The 20169-nt window shown below is 34.9% G+C and overlaps 2 protein-coding genes across 2 annotated transcripts in view; both read right to left on the bottom strand.

Annotated features, from left to right (window-relative positions):
* The window catches only part of LOC125057141 (heparan sulfate 2-O-sulfotransferase pipe), a 78448-nt gene that overhangs the window by 27181 nt on the left and 31098 nt on the right, over positions 1-20169 (bottom strand). The window contains exon 3 of the mRNA XM_047660624.1: positions 1804-1940. Within this exon, the coding sequence (XP_047516580.1) occupies positions 1804-1940 (137 nt within the window). The remainder of the gene's footprint in view (positions 1-1803; positions 1941-20169) is intronic.
* Positions 3014-6472, bottom strand: LOC125057140. Its single transcript, XM_047660623.1, has 2 exons — positions 4872-6472; positions 3014-4284 (listed from the first exon to the last, which is right to left on the bottom strand). Exons 1-2 carry the CDS (start codon positions 6310-6312, stop codon positions 3125-3127), a joined length of 2601 nt encoding a protein of 866 aa, XP_047516579.1. The 5' UTR covers positions 6313-6472; the 3' UTR covers positions 3014-3124.

Below are 20169 nucleotides of genomic sequence, written 5' to 3'. Positions count from 1 at the left end.
CTGATAACATTAAACTTTACGACAATCGTTAAGTTCTAACTTTATCCGATACAATTACCTACCACATTTTATATATATATTTTGTACATTAGTGTTAAAATTCTTTAATAAATTAACGTCTTTAAATAATACATCTTTGTTTATTATACATATATACCTACATGTGTATATAATATTTTGACAATATAAAATACATATAATAGATTCATATTTAATTAATAATAAAACTAAATCTAGATTACATTTTAGTTAAAAGCTCATTTACTTAAGCAAAATTGTAGTCGACTTATGAATAAGACTTTTTCTAAGTTTCGTATATAATAAATATTTTGAGCAGTGTTGGCCTAGTGGCTTCAGCGCGCAAAAAGTCGGGGTGTGTCAGGCACAGGAGGCTGATCACCTACTCGCCTATTAGATTGACAAATTATCATGAAACTGATACAGAAATCTGAGGCCCAGACCTACAAAGGTTATAGCGCCAATTTATATGTTGTATATAATATTTTATACTTAATTAATACTGGGTAGTATTTGATTATATAGGATATATAATCAAATATATCGCATGTCTTGTCAGCATGCGATGGAAAGAAGTTGAGGAGAATTAACAAAATAAGAAATGTTGACATACGCAAAAAAACAATGCTTACAGATGCACTGAAACACGCTCTAAGGCTAAAATGGAAATGGAGATCATCTTGCTAGAACGCGAGATAGAAGATGGACGCTGGAAATAACAGAATGGACTGGACCTAATGGAAAAAGATGTAAAGGACGACAAAAGAAGAGATGGACAGATAACATTATAGAACTGGCGGGGAAACACTGGATGAATGTTGCTCAAGACAAAGAGAAATGGAAAAATATGGAGGAGGCTTTTACCCTAAAAGGGACCATACATGAACTAGACCACTAAAAAATAAATCTTACATAAATTTATACTAACACAACTAATACTAATATTAAGGAATGCAAAATAACCAATTGTTGTATGGTAATATGTTGTATAAAAGGGTGTTCTTCGATTTTTAGGTCTAAGCCCTGCCGATGTTTTCCTTTAGCATATGAGCGAGTGTTTATCGGGCATATAGAAAGAAAATTCCATTGGTTTCGAACTCAGGATTAAGAGGTACCTACGCTCAAGCCTCTGGCCCAATACTGCTATGGTAAACGAATACTGTACCTTTTTATTAAAAGTATATATATAGTCTGTATTTAAATAGAAACAATATGAAAATTCTAGGCCAATTCGCGTTCCAATTTTAAACCTAATACCGGAAACCAATAATTCAGTATAATGATAAACTTCCTTTTTGCTTTTCCCACAGACTTATTGTAATAGAAAGTCCGGCCGCAATTGATAATAGAAAATTAAATTTCTAAGCGAGAACAAATCTTGTAAACAAAACTTTTTAGTTTTCCAACCAAAATAGATTTTGTTTCGGAGTTTAAGTGCGTAATTTCTGAAACAGTTCTAGATAATCTTATTTGAGCATTAGGTAATGAAAAGATTTAAATTCTCGACAAAAAAAATCGTTACGTCAAGTTACAAAATCAATTAAATACACATATATATTAGTTAGGGAGCTGGCAAACAAAATTTCTATATGATCAGCACACATGGCAGAAAGAGGAAAAAAAGAAGATAAAAAAAAGGTGGGTGATATTATGTGCCTCTGGGGCTGATGATCATAGTCATCCTGTAAACATAAAAATTCGTAGAGGCAGACATCCAGGGTCTGACTTTTTAAGTTTTTTTTTATGTTTTAAAAATGGAAGATTGAAATTGTAGTCTATGCTTACTGTCAGTGAGATGGTTGAAAGCTGTGACGTCATCGTTGAGCCGCTGCATGCGCTGGAGTTTCGTGTTGAGATCTCTGGTGTGTAGAAACAGGAATAAGGTGCATGATACGGCAACAAGCGCTATGAGTTCACTCGTTCTGGAACAAAAACAATCGCGGTTAAGCCTTTGATTCATAACTTTATTGAAATTATAATCTTATTAAGTAACGTACCATAATCCTCAATTAATTATTAGTATCTCGGGGTCATGTATTCTCATTGACATAAGACCTAAGCATTTTAAGGTAAATCAGAAATTGTATTATAATATTTATAGTCACAGAATTCGCGTGACCCGAAAGTGTCTAAAGATTTAAAGTTAGATTATTATATTTTAATCTAATAAATAAAGACCGAGTGCAATGTTGTATCTGTAAATAGCAGGTGGGTAATGGGTACGTGGTGAAAAGTTCGTTAGATAAAAATCTTTTTTTTATAGAATTTGATTTACTTAATTATTTAATAGCCTTCGAGAGCGATACGATTATAATGTACATAATTTTTTTCGATTATTACCATTTTTATAGTACTGCTCCCGCGAACTTCGTTTCTCCTTAATGTGATTGTATTTAGCCTACCTTTTTAGTACATACCCACATGGAACATTTTGCTACACCGGAGACTGTTCGGTTTTCCGGAATGAAAACTTTTTAGGTTTTTCTGTGAATTTTTATTTATGTGAATATAAACCTTTTTTGAAGTTTTTAATTTACAAATATAAAATAGGGGTTAATAGTAGGTACAGTATGCTGTATGATACAAAAAAAACAAAGAATAAAAGTTTAGGGGTTAACCACCACCCTTAACCTTCAGGGGGATGAAAAATAGATGTTGTCCGATTCGCAGACCTAACAGATATGCACACAAAATTTTACGAAAACCGGTCGAGCCATTTCGGAGGAGTTTAATTACAAACACCGTGACACGAGATTTTAATATATTAAGTAACAGGTAGAAATTATTTATTAAGAGCCCAATTGGGCCCTAATTTATTTTTGTCAATAAATCATTATCATAACCATCATTACTTTGTTTCAGTATTGTGTTTAAATCCTGAAAGTATTTTACTAGCTGCAAGTCTTCTTAAAAGTCGACTTAAAGCAGTTCAGTAACCACAGTTCTGGATTAGTCAAGGTAAGGGACATCATAAGAGACTTAGATCAAAAAGCAGTAAAAAAATATAGTCTGTATTCAAATGTATATTTAATAGACTAAGTACAATAATATTTAAAACCTCTCTCTGAGAAAGTTAATATCGACAATTAGATAAAATAGCTATTCATTACTCGATGCCATGTGTTTCATCAGTCCGCTCTTTACTTCTAAAATAATAATTCAAACGTGATTTTTCACGTTTAATTATCCGTTGTTTGTCCTGATCATTCGCCCATTCTGATTCCGGTATATTTATTTTATTATGTTCAGGCACAGAACACCGTGCACTCAATAGTCTCACGGCCACTGGAGTCACTTTCAAATGAGAACAGAAGCTTTGCCACCACACTCGAGGCTCTACCAAATGTACGCTGTTCCATACAGCGTCTATCTTTCCAAAGAAACCAGTTCTAGTCTTAAACTCCGCCACATTCTTCATTACAACACCTGAGCTATCGGAATTTTTCGTAGCGTAGTCAGAAAGAAAGGACATCGCGTCGCCAATTTCTTTATCCGAGAGACTGCAACCAACGTACCGTGGATCCAAAAGATTTGCAGCTAAATGTATCGGCTTCACGTAATTCTCTTTGCACTGTTCAAGCGATAATTTTATATAATGATAGTCTGAATCCTTTTCTAAATTCACCATTAATTGAGCAAAGATCGCTGGTACGTCTGATATGATGGTCTTCTCTGAGCGCGCTTCATCTAATGCTTCGTTGATTGCTTCCAATGTTTCTGTGGCTCTTAGATGGTAATTCCAAGATGGTTCGCTAATAGATAATGAGTTATAGTAATCTAAGTGCTTGAACCTAACCGCGAGTGTATTAATACTATCCTTGTTATCCAGAAACAATTTAAAAGAATTATAATAGTCATTCAAATTGGCTTCATCTGGGGTTTTAAGGGAATTGATTAGTTTTATATATGCGTCATCTTCGGGGCTATCTAGTACTGGTAGGATTGATTCCTTAAGGAATTTAATATGTATTTTGAGATCATGACTTGAAATTATTTGTGTGCCATCTTTTATGAGGTTTTCGAACCAAGAATATAAAATGTTATATAAACATTGTGTGAAAAAAATATTTGGCAAAACTTGCAAATGTTTCTCGTAATACGGTTTTTCATAAATGAAAGTAACGATTTTTTCACATCCAATTTTGTTAATAATGCTTGTCATCTCCTCCAAAATCTGTAAGTCTTTTGCACACTTGGCTGTCTTCATCAACTTTATTTCGTAACACACTGGCTTTGGTGTCATTACGACGTAACATAATAAATACTCTGAAATGTAAAATAAATCATATTAAGAAAACAATTATTTTAATAAAATCTTCAGGTTTAGTTGTAGGTATGTATTATGTATTGAGCAGTGTTGGCCTAGTGGCGTCAGCGTGCGACTCTCATCTCACGAATGGACTTTCCGTCTATGTGCGCATTTAACATTCGCTCTAACGGTGAAGGAAAACGTCGTGAGTAAACCGGCTTGTTTTAGACCCAAAAAGTCGACGGCGTGTGATAAGCACCGGGGGTTGATCACCTACTAGCCTATTAGATTGACAAATGATCATGAAACTGATACAGAATCTGAGACCTTCATATCACATAGTACAGTTCAGTCTATATGTAAAGTCGTGTCATGTAAAGCTTCGCCGGCAATGAAATGTTTCCATTAATAAATGAGATACAAAAATCATGGAAAACTATGTAATATTGAACGCAGGTGGCCTTGAAGAAAGCTCTTTTAAGTCAAGACTTTACATATAAATTTGTGTGCAAGTAATTCAAAAATGTACTAGTATCCAATCTTCACTCAAACACGTATTCAATTAGCCGATTAGGCTATTAAACCTATTTTACTGAAGACTTACCTTTAATATTAATTTCCTCAATAAAATACGAAATGGATAACGTACTAGCATTCGCAATCTCAATATCTATTTCGTTATTCAATCTTAAGCAATCATCATCAAAAAGCCTATTAATATCATTAACTGATGGTATGTTGTAATTAGGTCGCAGTAGATGAATAGCTTTCTTCCAGTACTTGCTTTCCAATATATCATGAGGAAGATCGCTCGCGAAAATCGCTCTCGCCAGGGCCCTGTCAATTTTATCATCATCAGTATCAATCGTCTGAGATTTTCTGATTCTTTTTTCATATGTTGTCTCTATATTCTGAAGAGGATCTATGCCACTATGAACGCCCGATGTTTCCATCACTTCATCTTCGTCTTCACTATGAACTTCAATTTTAACGGTAGTGACCAGCTTATTTGGCTCCAGAGGCGGCGTATGGAGATCCTCGTCATCACTGCTTTCTGAACCCGATACATCGGCCAAGTAATTCTTCTTAACATCTGCTGGACATTCGTCACATTCCACCACGATATGTTTCAACAGCCTCGTGGCATTACAATGCTTATATTCCTTGCCACAATAAATACAGGAGCCATGCTTTTTGTATCCTACCTCACTTATTATTGAAAAATATTGCCAGATGTCGCTCGCAGGCTTTCCAGCTGTCGCTGCTCTGTTCGGGCGACTCAAGTGGGGGTTGACTGCTGGGCGGTTGCACAATTTTTTAGAGGTTTCTGATTTAGGCGGGTCAATATTCATATGATAACCGTACATGAACTTCTCTTTGACATTCTCAGGGCAGTTCACACACCGGCACAGGTGTACCACTAATCTAGTAGCATTAGAACACCTGTACTCTACTCCACAGTACTTGCACGAGGCATGCCTTTTGTAACCTGTCTGCTCTAATATATTATAATGTTCCCAAACCTTTGGGCGCGCGAAAGTTTTCTTTATAACGATTCGAGGATCATACGAGTTGTTAGGCAAATATCGCTCTAAATCGAGTTCTACAAACTTTTTTTTTATTTCCACGGGAATTTTTTCGCATCTCTTTATGTGATCAAGTAAACGTAAAATGCTAATTTCCAATACTTCGAAGTTGCAATAAATGCAAATTGCGTGTTTTTTCATACCTGGTTTCTTAATACTTTTAAAATGTTCCCATACCATATGACGAGTTTTTATATTCTGTCGCACTTCCTTGCGATGCACGAACTGCTTATAGTTCGGGTGAAATATCTTTGCCCTGACTGACTTCGGCAGTTGACCTTTGAGAGTCTCTCTAATATCTTCGGGACAGTTATCGCATTGCACGAGATGTGTAGCGCACCTCGTAGGATTACTGTTTTTATATTCTCTATCACAATAACGGCATGCAGTATGTTTTTTCTTGCCTGTCAAATTCAACAGTTTATAATGTTTCCAAATGTCACTTTCGTACCGCGGCATTGCTACTTACGTATTACTGAATTATTACTAACACAATATCGCACCGTTACATATACATTATTATCAGTTTTTACCGAAGTAAATGCATTAAAAATCGTGTTGTTTTCAACGAATATGACCGACGATTGTGACGCTTTCGATCGGTTTACTACGGGTAAGCGGTTACATACCGGGACAGAGTTGACTGTGTACAGCTATCTCTGTCGCACTAAGGCATTACGCGGGTGTCGGCGCCGCGCGACGGCCATGACGGGTCAGAGAAAGAGAAAAACGGCAACGTCGCACGCTGCAAAATATTAAAGCGCGTGCCTGTAATTAATTTATATTTTAAACTGAAAGTAAATTCTACGCATGTACTAATTATTGTACATTTAAAACATTCAGTACTGGTAAATCAATATTCACAAAGGCGTGTTACGACTTAAAAGTTGTGTAATGAAATTGCTTATAGGGGTCCCGGAGTTAAAATAGTTATCATACCTATAGCAAACAGAAATCGGATATAATGAATGATAAAAGTGTCATAATGAGGTATTTTTATACAGAAATTCAAATAACCAGTTATCAACATTTTAGTTAATAGTCTATTGAGTTGATCTGGCTTCGCACCGGTACATTAAAAAAAAATATTTCTTATACATTTTGTGACGTTCTTACAAGTCGCATCAATTGCCGTACAGCGGATACAAACTAATATTTTGTGACCTTGATGGCATTGTTGCTTTAATCCTTTACTTTTTGAAATCTCAAATGACGAATAGTAAATTAAAATGCCACGTGTTTTTATTATCTAAGAAATAAATTAAAAAATTAAATTTATAATTTGTATTAATTTTCGACACTTATAATATTTTAATGACAATTAAATTTCCTAACATAATATCTTCCTTTTTCCCTCCCTCTCAGTCTCGGAAATCTAAAGTTTCTTTAATCTAGATTTGTATAAATATGAACAAGACTTAAAAATTAGTTTGTCAAAGAAGTTTACTTTGTCCGCACACACTTTTTTTCATCGATCAAGCTTCAAATAGTTGTTGTCTTTATCGTTAACGTGTCAATTGTCCAAAATACAAAGCATTCCTTAGCTAACTTTGTACGCGATTTTTTTTACAATTTTGCCAATACTTTTGTTTTATTTGTCTCCCTCGAAAATCTAAAAGCTTAGTTCAAATAATAAATATAAATCAAATAAAAAAAAAAAATTAATAATAATAATTAAAAAAAAAATGTGCTTTATCTGGGAGTCATACCACAAAAATAGGGGTGCGTGCAACATTATATGATAAACTATTTTACACAACAGTGATCGTATAATAAAATGAGTGGCCCAAGGAAAAAGTTAACCCAGCAGGACATTCACCGCAGCTTGTTCGTCACCAGGCCCAGAAGCAATTCCTTAGGAAGTAACCCTCCAGAAAGCTCACAAACCGTGATAGAACTACCGAGAGACACGACCATGCAAAATGCACCAAGCCAGCAAGGCACTCCATGCCCCCCGTCTTGGCAAAGAGTACCAAGCACGAGAAATCCAAAACGAAAAAAAGTCAGTGACTCTCCAGAGAATATAACCACCAGCAATATGTTCAGTCAACTAACAATTGACCTAATGGAAGAACCCACTACAACAAAAAAACCAGTGGAAAAAAAACCCAGCAAGCCTCCACCCATAATATTATATGGCATAGAAGATGTCAATAAATTAACGGAACTCGTGGAAACAGTTACAGATAAAAGCTCATTTACATTTCGGATAATGAACAGAAACCAACTAAGAATCAACACCCTAGATACAGAGGCCTACAAAAAAATCATCACTAAATTCCGTGTTAGTGGCTTAATTGGTCACACATTTAACAAAAAGGAAGAACGACCCTGTCGTATTGTCATTCGGAATCTTCACCACACAACACCTATAAGCGAGATAAAGGATGAAATTGAAAAAACTGGAAATACTGTGGTCGGGGAAATTATTAATTCCAGATATGGCCCAGAAAAAAAACCTACCTCAACATTCTTTGTTAATCTCCTACCTAGCCACAACAATAAGGCAGCTAAAGAAATTAAATACATCTACCACCAATCTGTAACCATAGAGGATCCCAAAAAGAAAAACTCAATAGTACAGTGCCAACGGTGTCAGCAATATGGACACACAAAGAACTACTGCATGAGACCTTTCCGCTGCGTGAAGTGTGCGCAAGCACATAAAACCTCAGACTGTCCAAAGCGGGATAGAAATACACCCGCCCAATGTGCACTATGTAATGGCTCACACCCGGCGAACTATAAGGGTTGTGAAGTATACAGAGAAATTCTTGCTAGAAAAACTAACAAATATGGCCATCAAAGAACTGACAGACACATTACCGCAAAAGAAAACACGATTCAAGCCGTAAACGCTCCAAGAAACACTGCCCAACAATCTTCCTTCATTGGTAAGGAAAACGAACCACTCTCTTACGTGGGAGCTGCTAGAAAAGTTCCAGACAAAGAAAATGCTTCACCTGATGCTAACCAAAACCCTACATTATTAGAAACTCTCCTCACCAAACAAAATGAGAAATTTGACTTAATATTACAACAAATGAGTACTCTAATGAGTCTCATGACTACGCTCATAACCAAACTACAAGGCTAACCGGCCTTGGGTTAAGACTGGCGACCTGGAACATAAATGGTCTCTCACCCAATAAAAATGAACTCGAGATACTAATAACTGAGCACAAGCTAGACATAGTCCTAATATCGGAAGCACACTGCACAGACAAAACCACTGTCAAAATTAAAGGGTTCCAGATATACACCACGAACCACCCAGATGGAACAGGACATGCAGGATCAGCTATAGTTATTAGAAACAAAATAAAGCACCATCTACTGCCTGAATATAGAACCGAGCAAATACAAGCCACTACGGTCGCAATACAAGACAGAGGTGGATACTTTAATGTCTCAGCTGTTTACTGTCCACCAAAACATCGAATAGACGCCGACCTGTTCTCTCATTTCTTCTCGACTCTAGGCAATCGCTTTATAACAGGAGGCGACTGGAACTCCAAACATGTGCATTGGGGGTCAAGATTAATAACAACTAGGGGAAGACAATTGATGTTGAGCATCAATACAAATCACCTAAACATAATTGCTCCATCAGAACCTACCAACTGGCCAGCTGATCACAATCGAATCCCGGACATCCTCGATTTCTTCCTAACAAAAGGACTCTCTAAACAATACATGAAGATCGAATCATGTGCTGATGGTTCATCTGATCACACTCCAGTCTTATTAACTGTCAGCTCCACTATAATTGAAGTTGAGAGACCGATAAGATTGTATAACCAGCAAACTGATTGGCCTTCCTTCAGGGAACACATAGATGAAAACCTTAATCTAAATGTCAGACTTAAAGAAGCAGAGGAAATTGAAACAGCACTAGTGCAGTTTACTAATCTCATACAAGCTGCTGCGTGGAGAAGCACGCCTACTACTGAACACAAAAACCAGCACACAAACATACCATTGGAAATAAAGATGATGATTCAGGAGAAACGCAGATTGCGCAGAGTTTGGCAACTGAGTCGTCATCCACAAGACAAGACAGCCCTTAATAAAGCCATTGTAGAATTGAAGGAAGCTATAAAGAATGTTAATGACTTAACAATGCAAGCAAAGTTGGAGTCTCTAACCGCTACTAAGGCCAGCAACTATTCGCTCTGGAAAATCACCCGTTCTTGTAGCCAACCTAACAAATCAAAAGCCCCAATTAAAAAGGAAAACGGCTGGGCCAGAACGAGCCAGGACAAAGCGGACTTGTTTGCGAACTATCTAACAAGCTCCTTTAAACCTAATGTAACACTAGACAACTCATCAGATGAATATGTTGACCAAGTTCTAAATCAAGACCTTCAAATGGATCATCCCCCTAGACCTGTGTCGCCTGCAGAAGTCATAAAAACTATCAAATGCCTGGACAGTAAAAAGGCACCAGGTTACGACCTGATAACTAAAGAAGTATTGATGGAACTACCGAGAAAGGCTATAATCTTCATCACTATACTCTTCAATGCTATGTTACGAATAGGCTACTTCCCAGTTGCGTGGAAAATCTCAGAAATCATCATGATTTATAAGGCTGGCAAACTGATGACCGAAAAAACATCCTACCGACCAATCAGTCTGTTGCCTACTCTTTCCAAGGTATTGGAAAAGACAATACTTCGTAGAATTGTGCCAAGCCTTATGGAGCGCAAAGTAATACCAGATCATCAATTCGGCTTCAGACAATACCATGGCACAGTGGAACAAGCTCACAGAGTATGTGACGCCATAAGAAAGTCCTTAGAACAAAGGGAATACTGCTCATCAGCATTTCTGGATATCCAACAAGCATTTGACAAGGTCTGGCACAAAGGCCTGCTATGTAAGATCAAGCAGAATATCTCCCACTCTTACTTCCCAATATTCAAATCTTACCTAGAGGATCGCATATTTTATGTAAAAGAAGGTGACGCCACTTCGGAATTTCAAAACATTGATGCCGGGGTACCACAAGGATCTGTTCTCGGCCCCATGCTCTACACGTTGTACACTGCTGACCTGCCGCTATTGCCAGGAATAACCACAGCAACATTTGCAGACGACACCGCTATATTAGCAAGCAATAAAGACCCAGGACTTGCATCAGAGGACTTGCAGAAAGGCCTTGACAAAGTTAACGAATGGCTGCAAAAATGGAAAATAAAAGCTAGTGCCGCGAAGTCAGTACACGTGACCTTCACCCTTAGAAGAGGAGACTGCCCACCTGTAAAGTTGGACCAATGTATTCTGCCCCACAGCGACCATGTAAGATATCTTGGCTTACACATTGATCGTGGATTAACGTGGAGGCACCACATCAAATGTAAAAAGCAGGAGCTACAGCTAAAGTACAACAGCCTTTACTGGATGCTAGGTAGAAACTCAAAACTTTCTCTAGATAACAAACTTCTTATATATAAAGTCATCCTTAAGCCCATTTGGACATATGGCCTCCAACTATGGGGCAGCGCAAGTGATACCAACATAAACATACTCCAGCGACAACAGAACAAGATCCTAAGAGCAGTTGCAAAAGTACCCTGGTACATTACAAACAACGAAGTTCACGAGCACCTCAACATAAGAACAATCAAAGAAGAAATCCGGAGACTGGCAGCTAAGTACAAAGAGCGGCTAAGCTGTCACCCGAATACACTTGCTCGCCAACTCACCATTAGACAGTATGTGAGTCGACTAAAACGTCACCATATTCTAGAGCTAGAAGACCGGCAGTAGCTCTAGACAGAAGATGAGTAGATGCTTCCAATGGGAAGTCACTCCACATGACAGCACCACAGAAAAAATTTGCTCATAGCCTTGGGGCTGATTGCAAATAACCGCAGAAAAAAAAAAAAAATAAATAAATATAAAAACAATGATTAATGAAGATGGCATGTCCTAAAGACGGTTTTTTTATCATTTATAAAAAATCTTAAAAGCCTTTACTTTTATAGCTCGACATGTTTATTTGATTGTGTATCACTAAATATTCTTAATTAAGACGTGTATAGTAGAAAATTTTAGGGTCTGTCTAAAATTTTCTATATCTTTCTAATTATATATTTTCTAAATAATTTTATCCACGTGTCCCATAAAACACATGCAATCCATACCTGCACAGTTTTAATTCTAGTTTAAACAATATAAATTAACTTAATACATTTATTGAAACAACCAAAATCTACTATTAAGGGGTTTGTGCCTTTGGTAGTTTGGTGCCTGGTGTACATCTACATGTCTTAAAACTTCGTAAACGAATTCATAAGTGAATCAATTCTGTTTTTTATATAAACCGACTATTCCAGACCCTCAATAATACAAAAATAAATGAAACGTTAATATCTGATAAAGACGATTAATTTAAATCTGTATAACCACAGACATAATAAAAATCCACTTAAACCAAGTATTTTTGACTATAGTAGAAATTGTTTTGATTTTAAAGATATCGAATATTATTTATCTATATTTGTATAACATACAGAATAGTACTCTTTTAAAATATGAACTTTAAAGCTGTTTCACAAAGATTTTAAATTTATACAGACCCAATATTATTGTACCATACCGGAATTAAAATCTGTGTCACAAGTACAGTGGCAATCTGGCAATAAACAAACTTACAACTTGAATTTTTAGCGCAAACAATATTTTTGGTAAAAAAAGGTTTTAAATTCTTCTGTCAGGTACCGTTATTATTCCAATTTGTTTAATTTATTACGATTTTACGGTTATTTATCGTTAATATCTGGTTAACAATTGTCTAACTAGCTTGCTAAGTACTTTCAAGTTGAGAAATTTTAGGTAAATAATATTTATTAAAAAAAAATGTGGCGCTACAAACTCTTGTATAAAGAGTAAAAAAATTAACTAAATCTTTTTAATGACCGCTTCTGTCAATAAAAACCCAAATGGGCAAATTTGATTAAAAGATACACAAGTAAAAGGTACTTAATAAAAAGGCTTCCTCTTGAATGATTAATGGGCTACTTAATAAAAAGGATTTTATCTTGAAATTTATAAAATGTCAATCATTAAAAATTGAATCTCAGAAGCACTGAAGGAGTTTCCTTAATAAAATTAATCTTTTTTAAAACATCATTGAGCCTTATAGATTAAACTTGTCTTTCTTTATAAAAAAAATATTTCTTATATGTAACGTACAAATGGGCGGCATCTCTTATATGGCATTCTTTACTTATCTATGACAGCGACCGACTAGGGCATGCGCGTGATGCTAGATTTTCGCGCCATTCTCTTCGTACTAAAATATTGTTAATTGATATATCTAGATGAAACCGTTCTTAACCTACATATATACACAATAATAACAATTAATAATATACTACTATTTTAAATTAATTTCAAATGTTTGGTTTGAAATAAGTGTAAAGAATTCTAAAACTCACCAAGAAAATTAATAAATAAGTAGGTTAAATAGGTTTTATTTTAAATACAAAAAAATATTGTACCTTTATAACACGTAAAATATCCAAAATTATCCATTTACATTACATATAAGTATAAAGTCGTGCACCGAATTACAAATCTACGTGTCTTAAAAGTTAGAAATACATAGTCTTATTTTTATTACGCGTGATTACCGCCAAAATAAACTCAGCTTTCTGAATGACAATTGACAGGCCATTGACAAGTATAATGATTTTCCACAGAATAAAAATTAAATGCAGACTGCGGTAGGGTAATTTATATAACTGTTTTAAATGTATAATTATTATCATCGTTGAAAGAAAAGTAATACAGCGGCTTGTAATATGAAACAGCGGGCTCTGTTATATAAGTAATTTACTTTTGTAAATATAGTTGACGTCCAGAATAATTACTGTATATATTCATAACATAACATAACAATAAGTTGTTAAGTAACTTTTATGCACTGAGAGGTTTTCAAATTGATTGCCGAGGAAATACAAATTAAGTTTTGCATTTAACCGTGACTGTGAAATAAACAGAAATTTGGTTGGACACACATAGTTTATATAATATATATATATATATATTTTATAATTTACAAGGCGGCCATATTAGGGTCTCTTTTCTTCATTAGTTAATCAAAAGTCTAAAATAAAAAGGAAATAATATTTATATAATTAGGATAATTGGAAAATAAATCATTCAGGATTTCTATTACTTTAGTAGTAGTAATGTGTTCTCTTTAGAAAAGCAGTTGCCACTCGATTTTTGTAGAAATGAACTTGAACACACAAAAATTTCATCAAAATCGGTCCAGCCGTTTAGTAGGAGTATAATTACAAACACACACAGAAGAGTATAAAAGTCCGCGAGTTCACAACTAATGATATCGATAATAAACAAATTGCTTTTTAATCCACATATAACGTACAATCATAAAAGTATGTTCGTAATTTGTATAGGAAAATGTATGGGCATGAATCACCCAGCACGATGTTTGTAATTTATCTAGTTTATTTAAACATTGCTTATCAATTTATCATTGTTATTGTATGATAAGTAATTTCTGCTTCTAATTGAATTTTATTTAGTTACAAAAAATAGCGATCTAGTTTTACAACATCTTAAAATACTAAAGTATAATTACTAAAGTATTTTAAGATGTTGTTGTACGAGCATGTTGGCCTTGTAGCTTCAGCGTGCGACTCTCATCCTTCAGGTTGTAGGTTCGATCCCCGGCTGTGCACCAATGACATTTCTGTGTGCATTTAACAGAAAACATTGTGAGGCTTTAGACCCAAACAGTCAATGGCGTGTGTCAGGCACAGGAGGCGGATCACCTACTTGTCTATTAGATTGACAAATGAACATGAAACAGATACAGAAATCTGAGGCCCAGACCTAAAAAAAGGTCGCGCCACTGGTTTTGTTTTATTCAAGAACTACTACCAATTTTTTTATCGAAGTATGTATATACGTGCGGCTTCACTCGTATTAATTCGATTTTAGCGTAATAAATCAAAAAAACAAGTACATACTTGCCTATTAAATAAGATATCTATGAATAAAGAAATCTTACGTCACAAAACAATATTACAGACCATAGAGCACAGACTCGTGTGACATCAAATAACACTTTCACATAAAGAATAAGCAATATTGATCATAATATGTATTTTATAGTCCGAATGGGCTGTTAGCTTTTACCTTTTGCGAAATTCGGCATTGTTATAAATTATAATTTAATATGGCAATAAAAACGAACACTGGAATTCCAGACTAACTTTCTATACATTTATAGCTATCGAGCTGTGAATACGAAATTGCATTAAATTAAATTATGTAAGGTGTTCTTATGTTATTATTTTTTTTTTTAATATTGTATCTACTATGGCTATGAACAGTGTTGGACTGGTGGCTTCAGCATCTGAGGTCCTAATTTAGAACCCCTGCTACGCACGTGATATGTGCATGTCGCAGACAACTACCTTAATTAGCCGTTCTATTAACAGCCTAGTCTTTTTACTTAACACCGTTCTACTAGCGGCCTGAATGATATTAAGCCATTTGATCAAACAGCTAGGCAAGTGACTTGAATCGATGACGTTACATTACTTGCCTACCCTGTTCATTTCAATTTAGTTTCACTTTCTGCCACTCCGAACTGTCAATAAAGCGTCGGTAAACAACAAGTTTGATGAAATGTTTTTCTAAAGTTTAATGAAAAATTGTATAGAGGAGTGTAGTGACACTAAGAGTAAGCGTAGGAACACTAATAAGTTACATTGTAAATATATTAAAGAAATAATTTCTTATTCAGCCTTTTTATTTCTGTTACATTATAGTACGAATGGCCTAAGCATTAGCCAGCCAGTTTAATAAATGTTGTAACAAATGCTACGGCTGAATATAATTCAGGCCGCTAGTTAAACGTCGCTGTTTAGTAAAGAGGCTAGACTGTTGATTGAACGGCTAATTAAGATATTTGGCTGCGCCATGCGCATTCAAAGCGCGCTTGTACTGTGAAAAACATCGTTAATAAACCAGCATGCCTCAGACCCAAAATGTCGACGTATGATAGACACAGGCCTTATCACCGTATTGCCTATTAGAAAAACAAATTATCACGACACAGATAACAATAAATCTGAGGCCCAGACTTAAAAGTTTTAGCGCCATTGATTTGTGTGTGTGTTTGTAGAATAAAAAAAGGGTGGAAGTTATACTTCTTTGGCATTATTAAAAATAGTTTTTGATTGCATGCAAATAATTAATTACAATTAAATAATCAGGAAGGAGTCATTATAGTCAATAAAGTTCAGTTTACATTTGAAAAATTAAATAAATAAATATTTATTATTATTCTCTCACATTAAGTGTAATATAAATTTTATTATTATTCGAATGTTGTTTTAAAATTATGTCCAATGCCGTAGCATCTTCCGTGGGCAACTTCATTCTGTTAATTTTGTGTAACGGTGCGCGCGCATCGTAAAATTTCACTCTCATAAATTTTTCATAACGCGCCTAAAGAAGTATAACTTCAAAAATTCTATGGGATTGCAAAAATCAAGAAAAATAATTCTGGACTGTCGGAAATGTATTCAGTATCTCACAACATCATGCAAATAAGCTATTCCACATGCAATATCAAATACGAGTATGTAAGTAAATTTGCGCAATACAAGCTTGTTGAACCATTTATTATGTGAAAGTATCGTAAATAAAAAGTAGATCTATAAAATGTCCTTATTGAGACGCTATTAAATTATCCGGCTTTTTTGTAAATACTTGAACAGGTTATTATCACTCGCATTTTTATTTTAAGACCATAGAGTAAGAAAAAGGTAACTTTGTGTAAATCTGTGTCGTTGTTACGCTTTTTTAATTGTTTATGAAAGCAGATTTGAATTTCGAACAAGAACATTCATAGATCTATAAATAGTGGATTCAGTGGATAAAGATTATCAAATGGAAATTCCAAATAACATAAACATAGTAACAATTGATGGTTAATTTAGTTTTCTAAGGACATCGCTCTTGCACGGCGAGTCGTGTTTTAACATATAGAGCGTTCAATCATGGGTTCGATTTCGGACGATAAAATATGTCTCGGAACATTCATTGGAACACTTGTTGAAATCTCTTGTGCAGAGAGTAGAAAGTGCTCAAACTTGGCGAGATCTAGACATGATTCGAAAGTTAGGTGCAATCTGCACAAACTGGTTGCACTTTCCATGCATGGGCTTTCTGATATCAAGTTAATAAACAAATTCAGCCTCATTGGTCAAATATAACGAACGCGTAACTAGTTGAGAGTGCAAAACATTAATGGCTTGTCAACGGTTTATTTGATTAGCACAGAACATACTTAAGAAAATTGTGTCGCTTGTTGATTATTGGGGCAGAGATAATACTGCATACTTAGTTCTATACTATACATACATAATATATATGAGTTAGATATAATAAAAAAGTATTAAAATAATGCGATGCATTTGAAAAATACCGCGATTTGAATTCTACATTAGACACCGGGGATTTTTTCTAATTTTAATTACTGAATAATATGTATTCAAAGTTTTCGCTTAGTCAATTACTGCTATATAAATATAGTTGAAATAACGTTTGTTTTACTCCTCATAATTCTCCTCTGAGTTTTTTAGAGTTGAATAAATATTGTAAAGTTGTATTAAAAAGATACAACATATTTAACATTTACAAAATAAACATTTGCGTTCGTTAAAGTTTTAACCTAATTGCCTTTAATAAATTGAGTTATTATAAGCAATTAATTTGTTATGATAATTCGTAGATTGCGCTCGAAACTATCTCCCATCTCACCCACATAAATAAACCAAGACGCATAACTTTGCATAATAAAACAAAACGTATCGTGATAAATGGAGTGGGATGTAATTCCATAGATAATCTATAAGCGCCATTTTGATTTTGTCAAGTCATTGGCGGTATTTTTTACCTAGGACCGATTGATAAATATTTGTTCTCCATTCCATTGTATAATCTACATAAATTATGTACATATTTGAAAGGAACAAAAATGAGTAAGAAGTTCTCTCGTACCCGATCTATGATTTATTGCTAGTGACAGCCGTTAAAAGCAATTTTAACTGAACTTTTTTCGTCCCAATTCTTACAAATTAATTTCTTTATTTTTATGAATAGGGCTGAATATATTATAGTCTTGATATATATTGCAAATGCAAGCGATGCCAACTCACGATATCTGATATTGAGCAGCACCTGCCTCGGGTCGTGCACTTTAATTGCAGGCTAAGTTTTATTGTAAGAAAAAACTGATCATATTCATCCTTCCTAAGCCTTTGTATTTTATTTACATTTTAAGCTTAGTATTTAACTGAATACACATTTAGTTCTGAGTTAAAGAATTATTTGTCAAGTTTATTTATTTAGATAAGGACATTCAATATGTATTCGAGGTATGCTCAGAAGAATTTTTGTTCATTGCCAGTTGATTAAACCATTTGAATTAAAATAAAATAGCGGCACAGAGTAACATTTTCTGAAATATTGACAGTTGACTTTTTTCTGAATAGAATGACATCAATCTATTTCTTACTTCTGTCAATGCATACTTGTGTAAAAAAGCGGTAAAAGGTATATTAAAATTCAAATCTACTCATAATATATTGAAATTCTAATCCAATTACATAACATGATATTGTTTCGATAAACCCAAAAACTTAATACATTGCATAACTACTTTCACAAAAGTATTTATAAAGTGACTGTCCATCCTCTCACTTTCTGAAGAGGTTAAGCGTGGGATTATCTATTCTGTAAGTTTATTATGTCCAAATAAACCACTTTTACTTTCGTATAAGAGCAACGATTAACACTGCAGGTTTTGCTTCCATACGACGACTTGTTTTTATGTACGAGTTTAGCGAGACTAATGTTATGATTATTAACTGACTTCATGACACGAAAGCTTTGCTGCATTTTTTTAAAATTTTAATGGAATGCGGACATACGATTTTTCATATTGCAATTTAAGATTGTCGGGAAAAAAGAAATTTTTAAGCATTGACCTTTAGCTTATTATTTGATAAAACTTTATTATTTATTGACTATATAAGAATTATTATTATATTTATCATATAAGCGTCTGTTAAAGCTACAGGTAACGTAACTTAATTAAACCAAATACACATTTGTAATCTTTATATATATAATTTTATTGTACGTGTGTATGTCACTGAACTCCTTATTAAACGGGTGGACCGATTTGAATGGTTTTTTTTTCGTTTGGGTGGCGCCCTGGATGGTTTTGATTCACAAAATATCAGCGCGGCAGATCAGCACCTGCTGCATTCAGTCTTTCATACTTTGTTTAATATCGTAATCGCTTGAAATATCATCCAGGCGATGTATGTCGGGTCCGCTATTTTAAATATAAAACTCTAATCAACGTTTGACAAAGAAATTGTTTAATTGGGTCATCTTCTAAATAAGCGATATTTTATGTGTCCCATTGCGTTCAGAACGAGTAATGAGTACACTGTACAGACAGCGTAATTGCTATTCATATATTAAATGCTCATTTGATTATCAATGTCAGTAACTCATACATCGGATCTAGGCGTAGTAATTGTGATCGAAACAAATCACAAATTACAGTGTGTAATGTATGCCGAGTATGCAACTGTTTAATTTTGATTCCGATTAACTTATTTATGATCGTTAATTGGCAAGGACACACGTATTTTTTTATGGAATTTCTCTGTTGGCCTTAAGGACCTTGACGGCCCAGCTCGGGCTGTTTTGCCGAGCTCGACCGGAGCCGGCTTTTTCCAGCGACTGGTGCAAGAGCGTCTCCTGGGCGGACCTCGGCTTGGGCCGTCGCGAGGTCGTCAATCGCCTGATGTCCTGAATGGTCCTACCCGGACGGAAGCTCACTGGCTCACCAAGTACGAAGTTAAGGTCCACGCCTTCCTCGGTGGTTTTTTACCCTAATCCCAGGCGGTCTTTTACCCTAAGCTGATTTTGATTATACATTGCCACGCGGGCGGCTTTTAATTTGTCATTACCTATTGTTTTTGGATCATCCGGATCTGTTAAGACATGTCGGGACCTCCTACATGTCTTTTTGTCGGGGTAAGGACACACGAAGGGGTCAAGCCTTTAAATTGTACAGGAGTAAGTACTCCGGCATTTAATTGCAATAAGGCAGAGATACAGAGACATCTATTGTCAGTTCGCACGAAACGCTACACAAATACTAGAAAAGGTTTAATTTGTGATTTTTCGTCCTTATAAAAGCTTTGACACCCTAAACTTTAGGGTGTCATATATACGTAT

This window comes from Pieris napi, chromosome 16 (assembly GCF_905475465.1).
Source record: "Pieris napi chromosome 16, ilPieNapi1.2, whole genome shotgun sequence".
Classification (NCBI taxonomy): Eukaryota; Metazoa; Arthropoda; class Insecta; order Lepidoptera; family Pieridae; genus Pieris; species Pieris napi.
The sequence above is the reverse complement of the archived record's forward strand: the minus strand, read 5'-3'. Positions and strand labels throughout refer to the sequence as shown.

What these genes read in the sequence shown, in the direction of transcription:
- LOC125057140 (XM_047660623.1), bottom strand. Translation starts at nt 6,312, where the DNA reads ATGCCGCGGTACGAAAGTGACATTTGGAAACATTATAAACTGTTGAAT. An exon ending in TGAGGAAATTAATATTAAAG is followed by an intron (nt 4,285 to 4,871) that starts GTAAGTCTTCAG and finishes TTTACATTTCAG; the next exon opens with AGTATTTATTATGTTACGTC.